Source organism: Drosophila santomea, chromosome 2R (genome assembly GCF_016746245.2).
Source record: "Drosophila santomea strain STO CAGO 1482 chromosome 2R, Prin_Dsan_1.1, whole genome shotgun sequence".
Taxonomy (NCBI): Eukaryota; Metazoa; Arthropoda; class Insecta; order Diptera; family Drosophilidae; genus Drosophila; species Drosophila santomea.
In genome coordinates, this window is record NC_053017.2 from 21364215 (window position 1) to 21383930 (window position 19716).

The following is a 19716-nucleotide window of genomic DNA, read 5'->3' on the forward strand; positions in this document are numbered from 1 at the left end:
TTGCTTTCGCTGAATCGATTTGTGATTACTCTTGTTTACCGCTTGGTTATAACTGCCCGTATATGTAAATATAGTAGGCACTCCTTTAAAAAAATAATTTATGACGAAGTAAAACTAAAATATACAGCAAAATCATTAAGAGTGGACTGAATTCCAGATTAAGCTTACAGTTAGTATATGTTTTACTTAAATGCAATTGCCGTTATGCAGTTCTATAATATTAGAGTTTGGAGACTATACTGTACAAAAAATTCAAAAATATTTGGGAGCTTTGGATTTCGGCGCTTTCCAACACCGCAATCCGTTAAGAGTCCGCGAGATATTTATCGCCATTGCAATTAAAAGTGTCTAATAATTTAAATGTTTTAAAGTTTGTGAATCATCAGAGAATGTTCTTATAGACGCAAACAGAAAATGTTTATTACGCCCACCGGAAAAGTTATTTTTATAAATACCCGAAAACGGTATGCTATATATAGCCACCGAAGGCCATTTCCATTTGATTGATTCCATGGAGCGTGATTGAATTTGAATAGTTTCGCTTTAATTAACCAGATAATATATTTATATATATAGAATTTGCATGTTGTACACTTATATATATTCCATATATACAAGAAATAAAAACAACATCTCTCTTAACATTACTTCGCAGCTAATTGACTAAAATGTTGTGAGCAGTTCCTCCTGGATGCTATTCGATCGAAGTAGTTGAGTTGGGGTAGGTCCGCCGGCGACCGTGTTCAGGACCTTGGACGACGTGGCCGAGGCGTTCTTGAGGTCGTGGTACTCGTCGCAGAACGTCTGGTGGAGGAACGGAGATAGGATTACGCCAAACATGGATTACTTGCACTCCTTACCTTGAGACGGCTGCCCAGAAAGATGGCACGTTCGCGCTTCCTGACCATGTAGTCCGACGACATGAGCCACCTGTGCTCCAAGCAATCCTCGGTGTATGGCCGTTTGCTGAATTTGTAAAAGAAAAGAGTTGGTGATCCTGGTCATGGATGAGGAAGATGACAGATAAGTGTACTCACGTGGGATGGCGCTTGAAGAGGAGCATGATGAAGCGCGTGGCCTCGGGCGTGACCTCCTTGAAAAGATTCTCGAACCTGTAGCGGACGAAGGAGATGTTTTGTTTGGTCTCGTACTCGTCGGCTCCGCGGAATGGACTGCATCCGGACAGGAGCAAGTAAGTGAGCGCTCCCAGCGACCAGATGTCGCTCTGCGGGAATATGGGCTCGTCGTTGATCATCTCGGGTGGCTGGAAGTCCAGGGAGCCGCAGGGCGTGACCTTCATGCCCAGCTTGTTAACCTTCTTGGCCGATCCAAAGTCGACCAGTTTCACCTGAATGGAGCGCACGGAGGCCATGACCACGTTGTCCGGCTGGATGTTCAGGTGGCAGTAGCCACGCCAGTGCAAATACTGGAGGGCATCCAGCAGCTGGGTCACCACAGTGGCCACCATCTGCTCGGAGTACTCGTGCCGGCTGCTGAAATAGGTCAACACGTCGGCGCCCTGGAGCTTCTCCATCACAAAGATGGCAATGGGCACATTCAGCGGCTTGTAGGCACTGAATAGAGCCGGGATCCGTTCGTGGCGGAGCGTTTTGAAGTTGTCGAACTCTGCCACCACATTGTCCTCGTTCTCGTCGGTCACCTCCAGGATCTTGGCCACCACCACGGTGTCGGTGGACTTCTGGATGCCCTTCACTATGGTGCTGAACTCGCCGCGGGCAATCTCCGAGATGAAGCTGTACTTGTCGCTGACGGAGGAGTCGGTCACCCAGTTAGGGGGTTCCCGCTCACAGTGGTAGTCGGTGTGGACGCGCTCCTCCTCGGGAACCACTTGATGCCCGTTCTCGGTGAGCTGCTGTAAATGCTTCATGGCCTTGGTGATGTGGATTTTGGGTGCATCTCCGCCCACCGTCGAGGCGCTCACTGGGATGCCCATCTCGCTCCAGCCGATGCGGTTCTTGGAGGCCAGGCGGAACTGGTAGTTTGTATTGGGCTGCAAGTCGTGCAGCAAATAGAACTCGTGGTCAATGTTGTCCGCCACCGTGGTCCAGGCATCGCAGTTGCTCAACTTGTACTGCAGACTGTAGCAGAGGACTGTGGAGTGGCCGTCGTCGCGTGGCTGCTTCCAGCGGAGCAGGATCTCGGTGCCGCTGTTGGCAGAAATCTCGGGCGAGTCGGGGGCATCGGGCAGGGTGGCCACCACAATGCGGCAACGGGCCACGGTTTGACCCACCTTGTTCCTGGCCACCACCTTGTAGACGCCCACGTCGAAGTGAAGGGCCGGCTCGAAGCGCAGGATGGAGCGACCGTCCTCGTCCACCGATATCTTGATCCTCTTGCTCTCGGTCAGCACCATGTCGTTCTTGAACCACTGCACACACGGCTTGGGATCTCCCACGGCGAAGCAGTGGATGTGGCTGGGCTGGTTCTCGGTTATGGCGATGGTCTGCGGCTTCTCCCGGAAGAAGGGCGGATAGCCCTCCCGCTGGGTCTCGATCATGGCGTCCGCCTCGGTGTACTCATCCAGCCGGGGTCCCAGCTCGGTGCGCAGTCGTCTGATGGAGTAGGATTCGTTGGCCGCGTACATGCTGATGCGACTGCGTGTGCGTTCGTCGTCGATCTCCTCGTCCATGATGTCGGTGAAACGGCGTCGCTCGCGGATCACGGGCAGCTGCTCGGATACATTCTCAATTAGACACTTTCAGACATGGATCTATTCCCATTTTACTCACCGACCAATCCACTGAATCGTTCAAAGCAAAGGACGGCGATCGGCGATGGGCCACCTTCATATACTCTCGCAATCTCACCGGGAAGTTGACATCTCGCAGTTGCAGTAGATAGGTGTCCGGTCCGTATTGGTAGCTGGAATCAAGCAGAGAGCGGATTCGAGATGATGCATCTTCATTTTAAACCTATACTTACTGACTCTCCGATTGAATGAGTCCCAGTTCGTAGTCGGGATGCAAATACTTGGAGACCACTTCCTCGCGCTTGGCCCTGATCCTTGGCTCAGGCAGGGGTTCCGGGGTGTTCTCCGGCGTGTAAACATGACCCGGGGGATAGACCATCTTGGACGGATGCTGGAAGCAGCCGCTGAGGCGACGGCGGCGGAAGTAGTTCTTGCAGGAGGCGTTGGCATACCAGTCCCTGAAGTGGTCGTAGTAGTTGCGCAGCCGGTCGGTTCCGATCTGGTAGTCGTGGTCGTACACTTGGCGATCGAGCATGAAGAACCAGGGGTGCTTCAAGGCGGTCTTCACATCCATGCGTTCCTCGGGACTGTAGAGCAGCAAGCGGCTGATGAAGTCGCGGCCATCGTCCGAAATGTGGGTCCAAATCTCGTCCTTGAAGTCCCAGCGACCCTCGCGTATCTTGGTCAGAGTTTCCCTGTCGTCAATGCCCAGGAATGGATTGTGACCGCCAAGAAGCACGTAGGTGATCAGGCCGACAGTCCACATGTCGTGGGAGAAATTGACTCCCTCCTTGTTCACAACCTCGGGCGAAACAAACTCGGGCATTCCGTAGTCCAGCGTGGACAGATTGTGCCTGTTGATCTTCCTCGACAGTCCGAAGTCAGACACCTTGATGATATCACCACCAACCACGGAGATCAGCAGATCCTTGATCTGCAAATTTGCAAGAAAAGATCGATGTAGTTGAACTTATGGCACTATCTCTGTGTAGAATCTCTTACCGTTAGACCCATGTGGCCCACTCCCATTTCGTGCATGTGCTCCAAGCCCCACAGAGTCTGCCTGATGTAGTGGGCAATATCACGCTCCGTGTAATAGTCGCGTCGCAGGAGGTTGTCCCTGACCAGCTCCCCGCCGGCAGCCAGTTCCATGATCAGGGTCACACTGCGATCGGTGTCGTAGGCATCGTATGGACGGATCAGGTTCTTGTGGTTGAACGTGTTCATCATCTCCAGTTCGTTCAGCATGAATGGCCGCAGCTCGGGTCTTCCGTACATGATCTTGGCCGCGTAGTTGTCGCCGGAGGATCGCTCCACGGCGTGGTAGGTGATGCCCTGGGTTCCACGACCCAGTTCATCTCCAATGTCGTATTTATCCTGGTAACGCAGCTGCTTGGAGCGCACGTAAGGATGTCTGCCGTAGGTCTTGTAGATATACTGATCCTCGTTCTCCTCGATGTGCACGGTGACCGATGTGCTAATGGATCCGGCAATGTTCCTGGCACTGATGGAGTACAAGCCGCCGTCCTTGATGATCGAGTCGTGGATTGAGAGCACGTAGATATCGGGGTCATATGAGCTAATCTGTAAATACAACAATTAAAAGTTAAATTTGGCAGAGAGATAAAAGGTGTATTCACTTCGTTTTACCTTGATGCGGGAAGAGTCGGCAATCGGCTTCCAGTCCTTGAACCAATGCACCTCTGGCAGCGGAATGCCCACCAACTTCGCCTCGATCCTGCCATTCTTGCGGGCCATGATGAAGGTCTCATCTGGGCGTTTGAGGAACCTGGGGTGCTCGGCAATCTCCAGTCTGACACGTTGCCTAGCCTCGCCATGTTCGTTTGTGGCCACAGCTTCGTACCAGCCAACATCACGATCCAGCATTCTGGGGGATTATAGGAATCAGATGTTACAATGCTCAAAGGTATCCCTTTCCAACCCACTTGTTAATGAAGAGCGTGGCCTGTCCATTGCGAGTGTAGCTCTGGTCGAATCTGCCACCCGATTCAATGAGCATGTCATCGAAGTAGTAGGTCATCTTGGGCTTGGGATAGCCATAGACGAACCACATCAGCTCGGTGTTGTGATCCTTGACGCCGTAGCTGATGTCTTGTTCGCGCAGCAGGAATCTAAGTGGAAGAAAAGCTATAGGTGTCACAAAACATAGCTATACACCAATACTCACTGAGGAGCCTGTGCCAGGCCGTCATGTGGAGGCCTCTCGATGTCGAAGTCCTTGGGGAAGTACGGCGAGGTTTCTGGCCTGAAGTCAGTGCCTGGAGGCAGATAGGTGTACGTCTTCGGTGGATCAGGCACTAGTTTTTGCCTGCAAGGAAGAACATTTAGTATGGGAAGCCAAATAACATTCTGCTCTCTCACCTGTAGGTCTGGGTATATGGACTGGGATCGCTCACACCAAACTTGTTCTCCACGCGCACCCTAAACCGATAGTCTCTGAATGGTTCCAGGTTACGGATATCACAGGCACAGCTGCGAACTCCCGTCCTCAGAGTACGCCAATCGCCCTCCGGCAGATCCATCATCTCGATCTGGAGTTTGTCGTTGAAGGATCAGCCTTGTTGGTGTGGGTTAGATGCGTCAGTAACTTACCTGATAAGTGATGGGATAGCGCGGAGTCAGAGGCACAGAGGGATTCCACGTCAGGAGCAGACCGCGATCGGTCATCCGAGAAATAATTGGACCCTCCGACAACGGCGGGGGAGCACCAGACTTCTTGTACTTCTTGAAATCGGTGTACTGGTCCTCCAGGGGCTTCTGCTGACTATCCAGAGCTGCAATGGGAGGGTGTTAGTTATGGCTGATAGAGGATTTCTTATGACCTACAGTCGTAGAACAGCTCAGCATGGCAGATGTCGTCGCCGTAGGGGTTGAAAATGCGGCAGGAGTAGCGACCCACATCGTACTCGGTCACATTCTTGATGGTCAGCCTGAGGAGGCCGTTGGGCTCCACATCGATCAAAAAGCGGTCCGAGGGGAAGAGCTTCTGGTCGTTCTTGAACCACTCGACCTCCGGCTCTGGGTATCCGGTGGCGCATGCCGTGAACTTGGCCACCATACCCTCGTAGATGTCGCAGTCGCCGATTTTCTTCAGAAACACTGGTGGCTCCGATCGGGAGTGTTTCTTACTGCAAAGCAGAGAGTGATAGTAAAGTATCCCTATACCTCAGAGGCCCGGAGAATTACTTACATCTCATTGACGATGTCGAGGCGTCCTTGGGTGATGTCCTTGCCCTCCCTGTTGCTGGCGATGCACTTGTACACGCCCTGGTCGCCCTTCTCACAGTTGTTCACAATCAGCATGTGGTGGTCGCCGTCGTTCTTGATGCTGTACTTGTCCGACTTGGGGATGGGCTTGTCCTGGAAGTACCACTCCAGGTCCGGATAGGGGACGCCGGAAACAGTCACGGGGATCTTGGCGTTGTTGCCGAACACCTGCTGCTGGTCGGATATCTTCTGCGTGAAGACCGGCGGCTTGTAGACCTTCCTGACATTGGCGTTGCAGGCGGAGGAGTCCTCGCCCAGCGGGTTGGCCAGCAGGCAGGTGTAGTTTCCTGAGTCGGCAGCTTCGGCCGGCTTGATGGTCAGTCCAATGTGCTTGCCGTCGCAGGTCATCAGCAGGCGCTCGTTGGGAGTCAGGGTTACGCCATCCTTTGACCAAATCACCTCGGGCATGGGGTTCGAAATAAACGGAGCGGAGAGCACCAGCTCCTGACCCTCATCAGCGTTCACATCCCGCAGAGCGGACACGAATTGTGGTGCCTCCTCTGTAGCTGTTTCATCAGCCTTGGGAGCCACGTAGAGCTTCGCCTTGGAGGCGGTCGATCCCTCGGGATTCTGGGCAATCACCTCGTACAGTCCGGAGTCACCGGGTACTGTCTTCTCGATGATAAGGCTCGTACTGTTGTCCGGATTCTCCACAATGGCAATGTGGCTGGGATCGGGCTTGATTTCGTGGCCGTTGTGGAACCACTGAAGTTTCGGCTTCGGGTTGCCAACCACCTTGATGTCCATCTTCACGGGGAAGCCCTCAATGCTGGAGGCATCCTGCAGCTCGGCCACAAACACGGGCTTCGACTCCTTGGGCACAATCTCCACCTTGGACACGCCCTCGATCTCGCCACCCTTGTTGGCAATCACGCACTTGTAGACTCCGGCGTCCAATGGCTGAGCAGCATCGATGCTGAAGTGAGAATATCCTGGGATGAGTACCATTCTGAGTTCATATTGCTTGTACTTACATCAAGCCAACTTGACCATTGGGACTGTTGATAAAGTTGATCTCCGGACTTGGGCGCAGCAGCATGCCATCCTTGTACCACTTGACCTCCGGTGCTGGGAATCCAGTGACCTGGGCTTCCAGCTTCAGGGGCTCGCCGACGACGACGGTTTGGCCGGTGATGGGCTTGAGGAACTTGGGCTGCATCTCCTCAGCTGAAGGTGTCGGAAATGATTGTATGTTCTTTTTGAAGTGAACTTTCTTTGAATCTTACGTTTAACGGCCACCGCGCACAGAGCCACCTTCTCGCCATGAGGATTGGATATAATCAGCTTGTATGCTCCCGAATCATTGGGCTGGCAGCTGTTGATCTCCAGCTTCACCAGGCCATCCGGATTGGTAGAAATCTTAATACTATTGTAGAGGTTTAGCAGGATTCCGAATATGAATATGACATGATATGAACTACCTTTCGCTAGGCTTGACTTCATCGCCGTCCTTGAGCCACTGGACAGTGGGCAGAGGGCTTCCATCCACACAGCACTCCAGCACAAGAGGTTCACCCTGCAGCACATCCAGAGCGTTGTCCAGCTTCTTCAGGAAGCTGGGTGCGAGGGCCAGCAGAGCCAGCTTGAAGGGCGCCTTGGTCACTCCGATTTCATTGGTGGCCACACAGGTGTACTGGTGGGTTCAATCCATTAGCTAACTGATTAGGTCACCAATCGAGTGAGGTCTTACCGCTCCCACATCGTTTTCCCTGAAGGATTTGATGTCCAGCACACTTTCGATTTGGTCGGAGGCCTTCTTGGTGTCCTCCTTGGCGTACAGCTTGTCCTTGCCGGGCTTGTTGATGGCTTCATAGTTGATGGGCTTGTCGTCCTTGAACCACTCAATTGTGGGCAGTGGAACACCATGCACCAGAACCTTCGTGGAAACGGGCCTGTAGTCGTGGATGCTTTGGCTCTCGGGCTGCACTATGAAAGTGGGTTTCTCCACTGAAAAGAAATATATCATGAATGAAGGGGTTTGAAGATTCCACTTTGATGTTGAGTCCATACCCAGTACTGCCAAGTTAAAGTCCACGGCGGCCCTTCCCTCGCTGTTGGTGGCTGTGATGGTGTACTTGCCGTCCTCGCTGGGTGAGACAGACTGGAACACAAGGCGGTACTTATCGGCATCCACGTCCGCGATGACCTCGCAGTTCTCATGGTTGCAGAGGTTCTCGTTGCCGCGAGTCCAGGAAACCTTTGGTTTCGGATTGGCCTGGACCAGAGCCTCGAAGCAAATGGTGTCGCCGGGCAGACACTTGGTGTCGTTCAGGCCAGAGATCTCCGGCTTGGCCAGCACGTCGATCCATCCGCTAGTGGCCAGCTCACCGTACTTGTTCTTCACCTTCAGTTCATAGCGTCCGGAATCCTTGATCTCAGCTGCAATTTATTCAGTTGTATATATTCCTCACGAGACTCTAGTTCAGCTATTACCTTCCAAGATGTTCAGGGTGCAGCTGTACTGAACCAATCCGTTCTCTGCGTCCTTCTTTTCCACCTTCAGCTTGAGGTTATTGCTCTCCACGACGGGCTGACCATCCTTGAGCAGGACTATTTCAGGAGCGGGATCAGCTGTGAACACAACTGGCTCGCAGACCTTGTCGCCCTTGTTCACCTTTATGTCCTTCAGTCCAGGACCTTGGGTCAGAATGGGCTTGCGATATTCAGCGATGCCTACGATACAAGGATGTGTACGATTTCAACTGAAATATAGCAATATATATATGTAGTCCTCTTACCCGACAGAGAAAGCTCTCCCTGATGCGACTTCTCGCCAACCTTGTTCTGCACAACCACCTTGTATTCGCCCGCGTCCACCAGATCCAGGGACTGCACCTCCAGCTTGTAGTGGTCCTGCGAGATTGCGATATTCAAAGTAAGTCGCAGCTTAAGAAGTAAAGTGTTTGATAAGAACAAACCCCATCGACGGTGATAGCGGTGTGCTTGTCGGGCGTGATGGGCTTTCCATCGTGGTACCAAATCGCTTCCGGCTTGGGAATGCCCGTGGCAATGACCTCGTACTTGAGGGGCACACTTTCGTAGCTGTGCTGCTGGAAGACATCGACGTGGACGATCTCCGGAACGGCTATAAGACGAGATTTGTGTCAATATCTGTGTGTATGCAGAGGTGTGTGCTATTAGAATTCTGTACAGGGTGCATAGATCATTCGTAGGATTAGTTTCGGCAGTGCAGCACTTACAACATCTTCAGTAATTGGTATCTTATAGGCCAGATAGGACCCCAAGGACCTAGTGACCAGCTAACCATCTTATCGTAGTGTATTACAGATGTGAGATATCTTATCAAGTCAACTGTACAAGTTCAAAGTAGATTGAGAAACTTAAGGATCGGTTTTCAGTTCCCCAATGGTCGTGCAATTATTAAAATCAGTCCACTTAAATGCTAATTTCATTCACGATGCTCACAAATTCGCGTTTCTTACATCTTGTTAAAGGCCGCCGTTCGATTTATATTCTCTGTACACTTTGAGTTAGGTGGTTGTGTTAAATGTGACATGAAATGCTTTTATATGTGATATGTACAATGGGCGTGCATATGAAATTATTGCGACATCTTCTTGGTTATTTGTCATTTCAGGGTTAATTCGTTTATATTTAGAATTATTTCGATTCGTTCTCATTCATGGCATTCCCCAAGTATTTATATTTTTAGTGGTGCTTATAGTGATGCTTAATTGATGCATTGGAAATGGTTTGGTTTACCCCCTTCTTCAGGTTCTTCGGTGGTCGCAATCATAGTTTTTGTCACGGTCTGTTCCAGAGACAAAGCCTCGCTAGCTGCATCAGAATTTCATATTGGAGACAGGAGATTAGGTTTAGTGACATATTCGGGGGTCGGGAATACATATGGGTATCACTCCTTGGCTACCTTGGGTATCACACCCTGCTCTTTTTTTCACCTTCTTAAAGAACCCTGTGGTTTTTTGCATAACTATACTTACTTAGAACGGCCACCTTGCAAGTGGAGGTGGTCTCGCCAATAAAGTTGGTGGCCTTCATCTCATAGGTGCCCGCATCTTCGGTCCTGGCCAGATTCAAGGTGAGATAGTAGTTCTCAATGCGCTGAGTGTCCCGAGAGATTTTAATACGCGCATCTTCATAAATTTCATGACCATCCTTGAACCTGATCAAAGCAGCAGATTAATAAAGTTTTGAACTAGGATTTCTCACTTGCTTACCATTTAATTTTAGCCTCCGGTTCACTGTATACTTCCACCTCCAAAGTGAAGGACTTGCCCTCCTGAACCTCAACGTTCTTGAGTCCGCGCTTGACCTTGGGTTTGCCTGAAATTACAGTAGAGATCAGATATATGCGATATATGAAGTTCCTACAACTCACAGTTGACGGTCACCACGCAGTTGTCCTCCAGTTTTCCATAGTCATTCATGATCTTGCAGGTGTAGTTGCCCTGCATGTTGGTGGCCACCTTGTTCATGATCAGCTTGAAGTCGTTGCCCTCCTCCACGTGACGGAAGTCGTTCCTCTTCTCGTCGATCTCGATGCCATCGATGTACCACTTGGCGTGCGGCCGAGGATAGGCATCCACACCCACCACGAGCTCCACATTGGAGTCGCCCTCGGCCACAGTAATGTTCTTCAGCTTGTGAGTGAATTCAGGAGCGCACTTGATGAGCAGCTGGGTGGAGCTGGTGGCCGATCCGTGCTCATTGGTGGCCTTCACGGTGTACTTTCCAGCATCCACACGGGTGGCTCCGGTAATCTTCAGGGTGTAGGCATTGCCGTCGCTGCTAACCGTGTACTTCGCGTCGGTTATCTTGATCTCGGTCTCGTCGTGGTACCAAGTCAACTTGGCCTCCGGATAGGCATCGATCCGCACCGTCATCTGGACGTTCTCCTTCTCTCCGTGGATGTACTCGCTCTCGAAGTTCTTCACAATCACCGGCTTCGACTTCACCGTGCAGCTCCAGTACTCCGAGGTCTGGCTAAGATCGTTGGTGGCCTTGATGGAGTAGTTGCCCGCTTGGGACAGCTTGATCTCCTTCACCTCGACAACGACCTTCTCCAGACTCTTGCCAATGGAACTCGAGGAGATCTTGACGTTGCTCTCGGCGGTCACGTCCTTGCCATTATTGGTCACCTGGACGGTGGGCTGCGGGAAGCCCTCCACTTCGATTTCCATCTTGATGGTCTCGCCGGCCGAGCAAGTGATGTCCGTGATCTTCTTGATTTTAGGTGGAGCTTAATGGGGGTTTAGGATTAGTACGCGGCATATAATTGATATGAGCTTAATAAATAATAAAAATAAAGCGATACCAACGGACTTTCCCTTGGGAATGTTTTAGTTATTACCTTTTACTACCAAGTTAATGGACGACTCGTCCTGGCCCAGCTCATTGATGGCCTCAATGGTGTACACTCCGGCGTCGACGGTGTCGACGTTCTTGATCACCAGCGACATGCTCTCCTCATCCTCGTACATGAACTTGTGCCTGTCGTCCACCTGGATGACCTCACCGTCGTGCTTCCACTGCACCGCCGGCTTGGGGAAGCCCTTGCACTGGAGCTCCAGGATGGCCGAGCCGCCGATGCTTGCGTTCGCCTCGCGGTGCTCGATCACCAGGGTGGGCTTCTCGGGCTCCCGGTTTAGGGTCTGAATGGCACCCTGAACCGAGAGCTCGGCACTGCACGAGATGTTGCCGGTGGAGGTCTGGGCCACGCAGGTGTAGATGCCCGCATCCTCGGGCTTCACATGCTGGAAGACCAGGGCCAGAGAGTCCTCGTCCTCCCCGAAGAGCACCTTGAACCGCTCCTCGGGATCGAACTCCTCGCCGTTGCGCTTCCATTGGAAGACCGGCTTCTCTCCAGCTGGCAGAATTTGCCCGCTTAGTGCGCCAAATGGATTCTTATCCTCTGTTGAAGTTACAAACTGGTAACTACGTGATATTTATTGGACAATCTTTATGGGACTCACCCACTGTGGTGGCGACAGCCTCGCAGTTGGCTTCGCCGTGCTTGTTGGTGGCCTTGCAGGAGTAGGTTCCCGCGTCGGTCTTCTGCACGTCGGCAATCACCAGCTCATAGAAACCGAGGTAGTCCTTGTCCCGAATAATTTGGATCCTGTCATTGGTTTCGAGTATCTCCTTTTCATCCTTGTAGCTGTGGAGGAATAAGAAAATCAATTTACCATATAGCTTGTAACTATTTACAAGTAACTTGTAAACTCACAATTTAACCCGTGGTTTGGGGTCTCCTATAATCTTGATCATGAAGCGGAAGAGAGTGTTCTCGATCATCTCGGCATCTTTCAAGCTCACCAGAAAGGCTGGCTCCGTATTGGTTTTGGTTTCATCATGACCAGGAGCTGCATGGCAAAGAGCTAGTCATCTTATGGCTTCAAACCCTACTTATATACATTCTTACCTTGACCAACCGCCAGTTGCGCCGACACAGTTGTCGTTTCGGATGCGGACTGGGCCCGAATGGTGTAGGTACCCGCATCGGTCTCGCTGGAAACAGTTTGAAAAAGCATTTAAATGAATTTAATTGGATAAAACGATGATGTTACCCACCTGCAGTTCTTGATGTCCAAGCGGTAGGAGTTCATGGGCGCGGCAGTTTGGGTGATTCTGTCGGCCAAACGATCCTCCAGCGGCTTGTTGTCCTTCAGCCAAGTAACCAGTCCTGGCTGATCCTTGAATTGGATCTCAAAGTGGGCAGTCTCTCCAGCTAATCGGGCAGTAAACATAATCGCTTAAAACCTTATCCTTGAACATAGAAGTCAAACAAACTTACGTTCCACTTGCACGCTCTTCAACATCTTGACCACCACTGGCTTGTCGACGGAGCGCAGGGGTCGATCCTCTTGGAGACGGGACGATGACCGGATTCCGGCACGCGATTCTGCCACAGAGTAGGAGGCACGGCTCTCGGCTCGGCTTTCGGCGCGACTTGCAGCACGGCTCTCTGTGCGTCCGGTGGCCAGAAGAGAGGAACGGGCTTCGACCTTGTCGACGGAACTGCGATCCCGCCTGGAGCTTATGCCATACTGCGATCGCTCAACGGTGCTGTCATAGGAGGTTCCCCGGTCGTAGTCCCGAGATTTGGCTTTACGGATGGCCAGAGGCGGAAAGGTTTATTAGATGTGGGTCGAGTTGGAACTGATCATTCAATTTTAGACAGAGGTGTTCCTGAGATCTCGACAGTCCAGAGATTCCAGGAACCCCTCTTCGGAAACCAATTCTCATTCTGAACAGGAACTAGCAAGGATGGGATAGATTTTGGATTCAATGTAGGAAAAGAGGTAGACACATAAGGTGTTATTTGTAAAGTAAACAACGTGTGTAAACAATGAAGAGTAAAATGTGAAGAATAGTTTAAAACAAAGTTATTTACGATTAACTCAACGGATTTATGTGCGGATGATAGACGTGAATCACATGAAGTAAACCGATGTTGTCTTGCAAGAAGTCGCACGGAGTCACACTGAAAGATCAGTGGGGTTTCGGTTGATTATGGAGTAAGTAACGACATCCCAGACATTGAGTTTAACTGGCTTCAGAGCACATTAGAGCACATTTAACACGGGCATCCGACGATGGATTCCAAAAACCGATCAATACATAACTATTCCAGACCGATGGGTCGGATCGGTCTTACTTTCGAACTTACTTTCATAGCGACGTGTTGAAGCCCTCGAGTAGCCAGAATAATAATCATCCATACCACCGACGCTTTGGCCCCTGGCTTCGAAATCGGCACTTGGCTCTCTGAAATCGTCAGCAATAGACTCGGTATAGTCGCCTTCAAGCTCAAAGATATTAACGGGCTCCTCAACGATCTCGTAAATGGGTCGTTTCTTAACAGGCGGGGTGAAAATGTGCAGAAAGTCGCGTGCCTTGGCCTTCTGCACGGTGTCTTGGGCATAGTTGGTGGAGTCCTTCGACTTGAGCACCGTGCTCTTGATGCTGCGGATCTTCTGCTTGGCATTGCGAAGCGATGTGTCCGAGGAGGCCGCATCATAGATGCCCTCGAAGAAGTTCTGCGTCCGCTGCTCTAGACTCTCAGTATGGACTAGGAGGCGCTTGATGGTGGGCGGCGGCGGAGGCGGCGGTGAGGGGGGGCGTGCCTTGACTATTAGTATCTCGATGGTGGTCTCGTAAGCGATTAGTGGAAGCGGTTGGAAGAAGCCGGGCATGCGCGTGAAGTTGGGCGGAATGGGCGGCGGCGGGGGACCAGACTGCTGCAGGTGCTGGTTGGCCCCGCTGCGATCGCCGGCGATGTTGGCTAGCCGGTTATTCCATATGGTTAGTGAAGCGTGGTCGGTTATGTTGGCGCTGTACCCCTGCTGGCGGCCCTGCGATCCCCCCGGAGGAGCGGTGTCTCCATCGCGGAGGGACTCGCTGTAGCCAACAATGTCTTTCAGCTCGATGGGCTTGTGCTTGGTTACCACAGGGTTTTCGCATTCTACGGGTCGGTATACTTGGATCTTTGGAATCGAACATGGTGACGGTTCTCGCTCGAGATCTTCGGCTTGCTTACCGGCTAAGGAGCTCTCTTCTTCTGTGACTAATATCTGCTCTCGGATCTCACTTGACTGGCCTGATTCGACTACAGTTGACCTGGTCTCGGTTACAGATTCACGAATCTCTGTCGCCGCTAAAGCTTCGACTTCCTTGGAATGTGAAGCTAACGAGGACACTTCTTTTTGGACTTCCTTGGCAGGAGAGGCAGCCTGGGCAGGCTCGGGCTGCGAAGGAGTTACCTCCTTAACAGGAGAAGCGACCGCTGGAGGCTGAGGTGGAGCAGCAACCTCTTTTACTGGAGAAGTAACCACTTGCGGCGGTGGTGGAGGAGTCACTACCTTTGCAGGAGTAACCTCCTTCGGTGGCGGTGGAGGTGTCACTACCTTCACTGGCGTAACCTCCTTCACTTGAGCTTGTGGTGGAGGAGGAGGAGATACCACTTTGGCAGGAGCCTCTTTACGGACTTCCGAGGTAGTTTTGACCTGGGAGCTAGAGATCTCTACAGACTCGGTCTTGGAGGAGATGGACTTGGAAGACTGCTGCTTCTTGTACAGCTCAATGGCCTCCTGCTCTAGCTTCAGCAGCTCCTGCTGCTCGTGCTGAAGGCGCTCCTTGGTCTCCTTGCTCAGGAAGTAGTTCTCGGCCACGTCCGAGGGACGGACACTGAGATTCGGATCGTGGGCCTCGGCCCGTTGCGGAAGATGGAGGATTAGCTCGCTTTCGGAAGCGATTTGGGACGCGTCGACCTTGAGGTCATCGGCGGTGTGCTCTTGCAAGGTGACGTCCTGGTTGATGTGGCTAGAGATCTCGTTGAACCAGGTCAAATGAGCCTCTGGGCCGTGGGGCTTAATGTCAATGGGTAGAAAGGAGTTGGCCTCCGGCGCCTTGAGACTCAAGTGGATCTGCTTCTCGTCGGCCTTGAGCTCGATGTTGCAGAGGGGCAGCTTCACGATGTTCTGCAGTATGAACACGGATCGGTTCTCGGATATCTTGCGCACCTTGGTCACCAGAATGCGCGACTTGAACAGGAAGCAGTAGCGATCGTGCGCCTTGCCCTCCTTGTCGACCACGTTGCACCAGGCGTGGAGGAGCAGGCGGCCCAACTTGTAGATGTTACCACGACAGCCCTCGATGCTGGAAAGAAACCTATTGTCGTACGCTCTACTGGGCACACTAAGCATTAACTCTAAGGCCCTCTCCAAGTCTTTAACGTTCTCTTTCAAGCTTAGCGAGTACTTAATGAAGTCCTGCGAAAACAAATTATTATCAAGGTCTTTAGCAACTTGGCGGTCAAGCGTGGCACGGGGATGAGCTTAACTAAGATCGAAGCGGAGCGGACTAACACTAAACAGGTGAATGAAACAGGTGTATGGGTACGGATATGTCGGCAAACCTTGAACAGAAGCTGGTAGTCGTTTATTCTCTGGATGGGGAGCTTGAGGTGTTCTGCCAGAGATTTGTCGTCTCCGAGCTGTTTCGAAAGTTCCTGCAAGGTAAGAACAGGTGCTTTAGTACTGGCTACAGATACAGATACATTTACAGATGCTGCAAGGTCACTGGACTATCTGCCCATTCCAATTCCCAATCCCAAAGTTCGAAATGAAATAACAACACTTTTGGTGGGTCGCGGACTTGGTGGTTTTCTGCATCCGCTTGCCCACCGCCTGGCGAACATATACATTCTCGATCCCTCTCGCGTTTGGGGTTATTTTTGGAACGATGTTTAAAAATTTATCACTTGTTGCAAAAACGGATACGTGTGCGTGCGTCGGTGAATGATTGTCTATAGTCTATATATGCATGTAGTACTGTGGTTTGGAAGGCTATACGCGTGTGTGTATGTACACCATGTACGCATTCGAATACTGAAATGTTTGTTCACTTTTATTCACTCTGTGAATGAGCTGTGTGCTTATGCTCATGTTCATATTCATATTCACCAACCACGAATATTCACTGCTGAACCAATTTCGAAACGAGCAAGTAGAAGTGAACTCATTAAAGTCAATGTTACAATATTTTCGCCAGTATATATTTAAACACTTTTAGATCTGAGGTCGGAATATGTGGGCTGAGGAAAAATTGCTCGCATGCATATATTTATAAATGTATACGTATTGGCGTATCTTTTAATAAATATATATACTCTCGCACAGTAAAATTTCGGAAATGTTGCATAACGGGCGAAAAGTCACAAATATCCACGGATCGATTTGAGAATGCTCTTTCTCCAGCCACTCGATTGATAGGCTGCGGAGTCACTCCACGTCAGGTGAATTCACCTGAATGGGCTTTCACAGCTTCCAGGATTTCACTGACTCAAGGGGTTTCGTTATGCGGAGATAGTAAATTGGGAGAGGAAGGGGGACTAGATGGAGATGGGTCCAGTTAGGGGCTAAACTTCAAGTACCTAGGGCGAAACGGTTACGTATGTGAATAATTAGCACGACACGACCGCGAACACTACTCGGAAGCAACTGAAAACTGCAAAAGCTTTGGATTCGAAAGCGTCTGCCTTTAAAAATAAACCGATTCCGATTCTCGCACACAGCGCACGCATAATATTTGAAGACGATTCCACACTTGCTCAGCCTCGCAGTTTATTCGATTCTCAATTGCTTTTGATTTCTGCCCACAATTGCAGCAAACGGGGGAGCATTTGGCTTTGCGGACTACATGGTACTTTGGATACTTTGGATACCTTTGATACCTGGATACCCGGATACCTGGATGCTTTGGATACCTAGATACCCGGATACCTTAGATACTTACTTGAAAGTACTTCTTGGCATCGGGATTCGAGCCCAGATAGTCCTGGGCCAAAGGCTCGTTCTGGCAGTACACCACATGCTTGTCGAAGTCCCTTTCCAGGCGCAGGAAGGTCTTGGCCACCATGTTCGGCTGGTTGCTGTAGCACTTCAGGCCCTCCTTCAGCACGCTGCAAACCCAAGTGTTAACTGCCTTTACTCCTGTCCACCTGTTTATATCCAAGATGCTTACTTGTTGTGAAACTCGGCGATTTGCAAAAAGTTGCAGAATATGATGTCCTTGTTGTCCCGCACGGAGCGCGGCACCACCGGCTTGTCGATGCCCTTGATGTACTTCTCCACCACGTGGAGCAGATCCCTGGAGAACTCCTCCTCGGTTTCCACCAGCTCCCTGAGAATGGTTCTATAACGGCCATAACAACTAGTATCGAACTGTCCAACTGGATGGAGTGAGTTGATAGCCCTTACAGTTTCCTAAACTCCGCATCGCCACTCTCCTTGCCATTCGAACCACTCATGGTGGGATTGAACTCAAGTATCTCAATGGGCACCCAGCCTTCCTTGGGGGAGTCCCCGCTATCGAACATTCGCACAAAGCATCTGGAAAACTCGCCCCTTTAGTGTCATACCGCATTCTGTGTACCAAAGTACCACAGTACCACAGTACCATCACTCACCTTGACTTCTCGGAAGCCTTCGAACTTATCAGCTCGACCAGATCCCCGCGAGAAACGCTGATCTCGTCCGAGGCCAGCGACTGGGCCTGGTAGTCCCGACTCACAAACACGATATCCGCCACCTGCTGGGTAAAACCAACATCTTATGTATGAACTTTCTTTTTAAAGCTATCTTCCACAGTCACACACATTTCTTTCACCCATTGCGCTTCTTTGCCACTAAAAGAGCACCTATAGATCGTTATTTTCAGTGACCGGAAGTTTAGGGGCTTTATGCAATCCGTCAAATAGGAGCTGTATATCGATTTGATCTTTCAACGCGTTCGACTTCGGTGTTTCACAAACAAAAGTGCCTGAGCAATATTTAGCCCGCTAGCTGAAAGTCTATTTTGCGTTGACATAGACACGCGGGCTCGGCTATTTATTTCGATGTCCAATTTTACTGAGTGCAAAGCTTGTGCAGCCGAATCAGCCGAATCAGCTGATCCCCCGATTTTCTCCCTCGAACTGGGTTCTTCACTTCGGGCCAATGATCCGAGACCACAGTGGAACCGGCTACGATGGACTCCCACCCACTTCGCAGCACTTTCGCAGCACTTTCGTAGCACTTTCCACTTTTCAAATTCAAGAAATATCTCTTCACCGAGTATAAGATACTATTAGGTCTTTTGGTTTTAAGGTCACTAGAATCATTTTATTATGGGGTGCACATTTCTTTGCCTTTCTTCAAGCACTCAAACTGAAAAACAAAATTCCACTTTAATTCTCACTAGCTGGTTAACCAGTTACGATCTGGTGACACATCCATACTTGCAAGTAGCAAACATCCATTAACTAGGATCTATTCTCTAGCAGGACGACCACTGTAGCTTTTATCTCACACATCTATGTGTACATCTGGTTGGCCAGAAGTATTAATAAGTACATTTGGCACATGTTCATAGACCGATTTATGGTGTATTTTCCGGACGGACACGCATAACTTACGGCATCCATTCCGGCTGATTTGATTATTTTGACTTCGAATCACTCGATTCACTCGACTTCGCACACAATTGATTAACTCACGCACATTGGCACGAATTCGAAAATGTATTGCATAACTTATTACTGGGGCGATTTCGAATTTTCTATTTCCAATACACTATTTGCACTGGATTTGAGGCATTATGGGCAGGATTAGCCCAGTATCGAACACTACGCACACTAGTCTAGGCTACGGGGCACTCGAGTTCGTTTGTCATAACTGAAAAGTCGAGGAATTTTCCGCTTTTCCGCGGGCCAGTCCGATTCAAAAGTGGAATAGGTTTAAATTTAAACTGCGGTCGCGTGAAATATATTGGCTACTGCGTGCGGATACCAATGATTTTAACTGCATCCCGACAACTGTACGACTGATCGATATTCGCTGATCACAACAAAAGCTTCCCTCGAACATCGTTTCACAATTTAAAAATAATGCACATGCACCTCGGACTCGCCATCGCCATCGCCATCCGCATCCCCACCTTCATCCCCATCCGCATCTGCATCTGCATTTGTATCTGCATCTGCATCTGCATGTGTATAGCCATGTGCTTAGATGCCGAACACAGTGGACGGTCGAAAAGTTTGTGGCTGTCAGAGGAGTGCATATAGATTTCGGCACCCAGAGTGCGCCAGCATACATATTTAATTAAGTATTATAATATATACGCGGGCACGAAGTTATTTATACGTTATTCTGCCCAAACGTTATTCGCCATGTTTATGGTCTGAAATATTGGCT

The 19716-nt window shown here is 50.4% G+C and overlaps 1 protein-coding gene across 8 annotated transcripts; it reads right to left on the reverse strand.

Annotated features, from left to right (window-relative positions):
* Positions 1–522: 522 nt before the first annotated feature.
* Positions 523–19346, reverse strand: LOC120446303 (obscurin). Of its 8 annotated transcripts, none has more exons than XM_039627212.2 (38): positions 18936–19346; positions 17949–18070; positions 17740–17871; positions 17504–17674; positions 17276–17441; positions 15897–15989; positions 13650–15750; positions 12774–13085; positions 12551–12707; positions 12402–12487; positions 12207–12342; positions 11953–12137; positions 11331–11891; positions 10359–11219; positions 10198–10303; positions 9961–10142; positions 9722–9796; positions 8917–9083; positions 8737–8851; positions 8432–8671; positions 8009–8377; positions 7689–7945; positions 7420–7631; positions 7225–7364; positions 6973–7165; positions 5922–6914; positions 5558–5859; positions 5324–5505; positions 5093–5262; positions 4899–5039; positions 4657–4842; positions 4361–4598; positions 3713–4294; positions 2944–3644; positions 2751–2883; positions 1038–2689; positions 861–966; positions 523–804 (listed from the first exon to the last, which is right to left on the reverse strand). In XM_039627212.2, exons 1-38 carry the CDS (start codon positions 18942–18944, stop codon positions 664–666), a joined length of 12675 nt encoding a protein of 4224 aa, XP_039483146.1. In that variant the 5' UTR covers positions 18945–19346; the 3' UTR covers positions 523–663. The 8 variants fall into 8 exon arrangements, with proteins under 8 accessions (XP_039483146.1, XP_039483145.1, XP_039483148.1 ...); XM_039627211.2 differs by having other exon boundaries at positions 17949–18073; XM_039627214.2 differs by lacking the exon at positions 9722–9796.
* Between the last annotated feature and the right edge of the window lie 370 nt (positions 19347–19716).

What these genes read in the sequence shown, in the direction of transcription:
- LOC120446303 (XM_039627211.2), bottom strand. An exon ending in GAAGAGCGTGCAAGTGGAAC is followed by an intron (nt 12,708 to 12,773) that starts GTAAGTTTGTTT and finishes CTGCCCGATTAG; the next exon opens with CTGGAGAGACTGCCCACTTT. An exon ending in GGGAAAACGATGTGGGAGCG is followed by an intron (nt 7,632 to 7,688) that starts GTAAGACCTCAC and finishes TGAACCCACCAG; the next exon opens with TACACCTGTGTGGCCACCAA.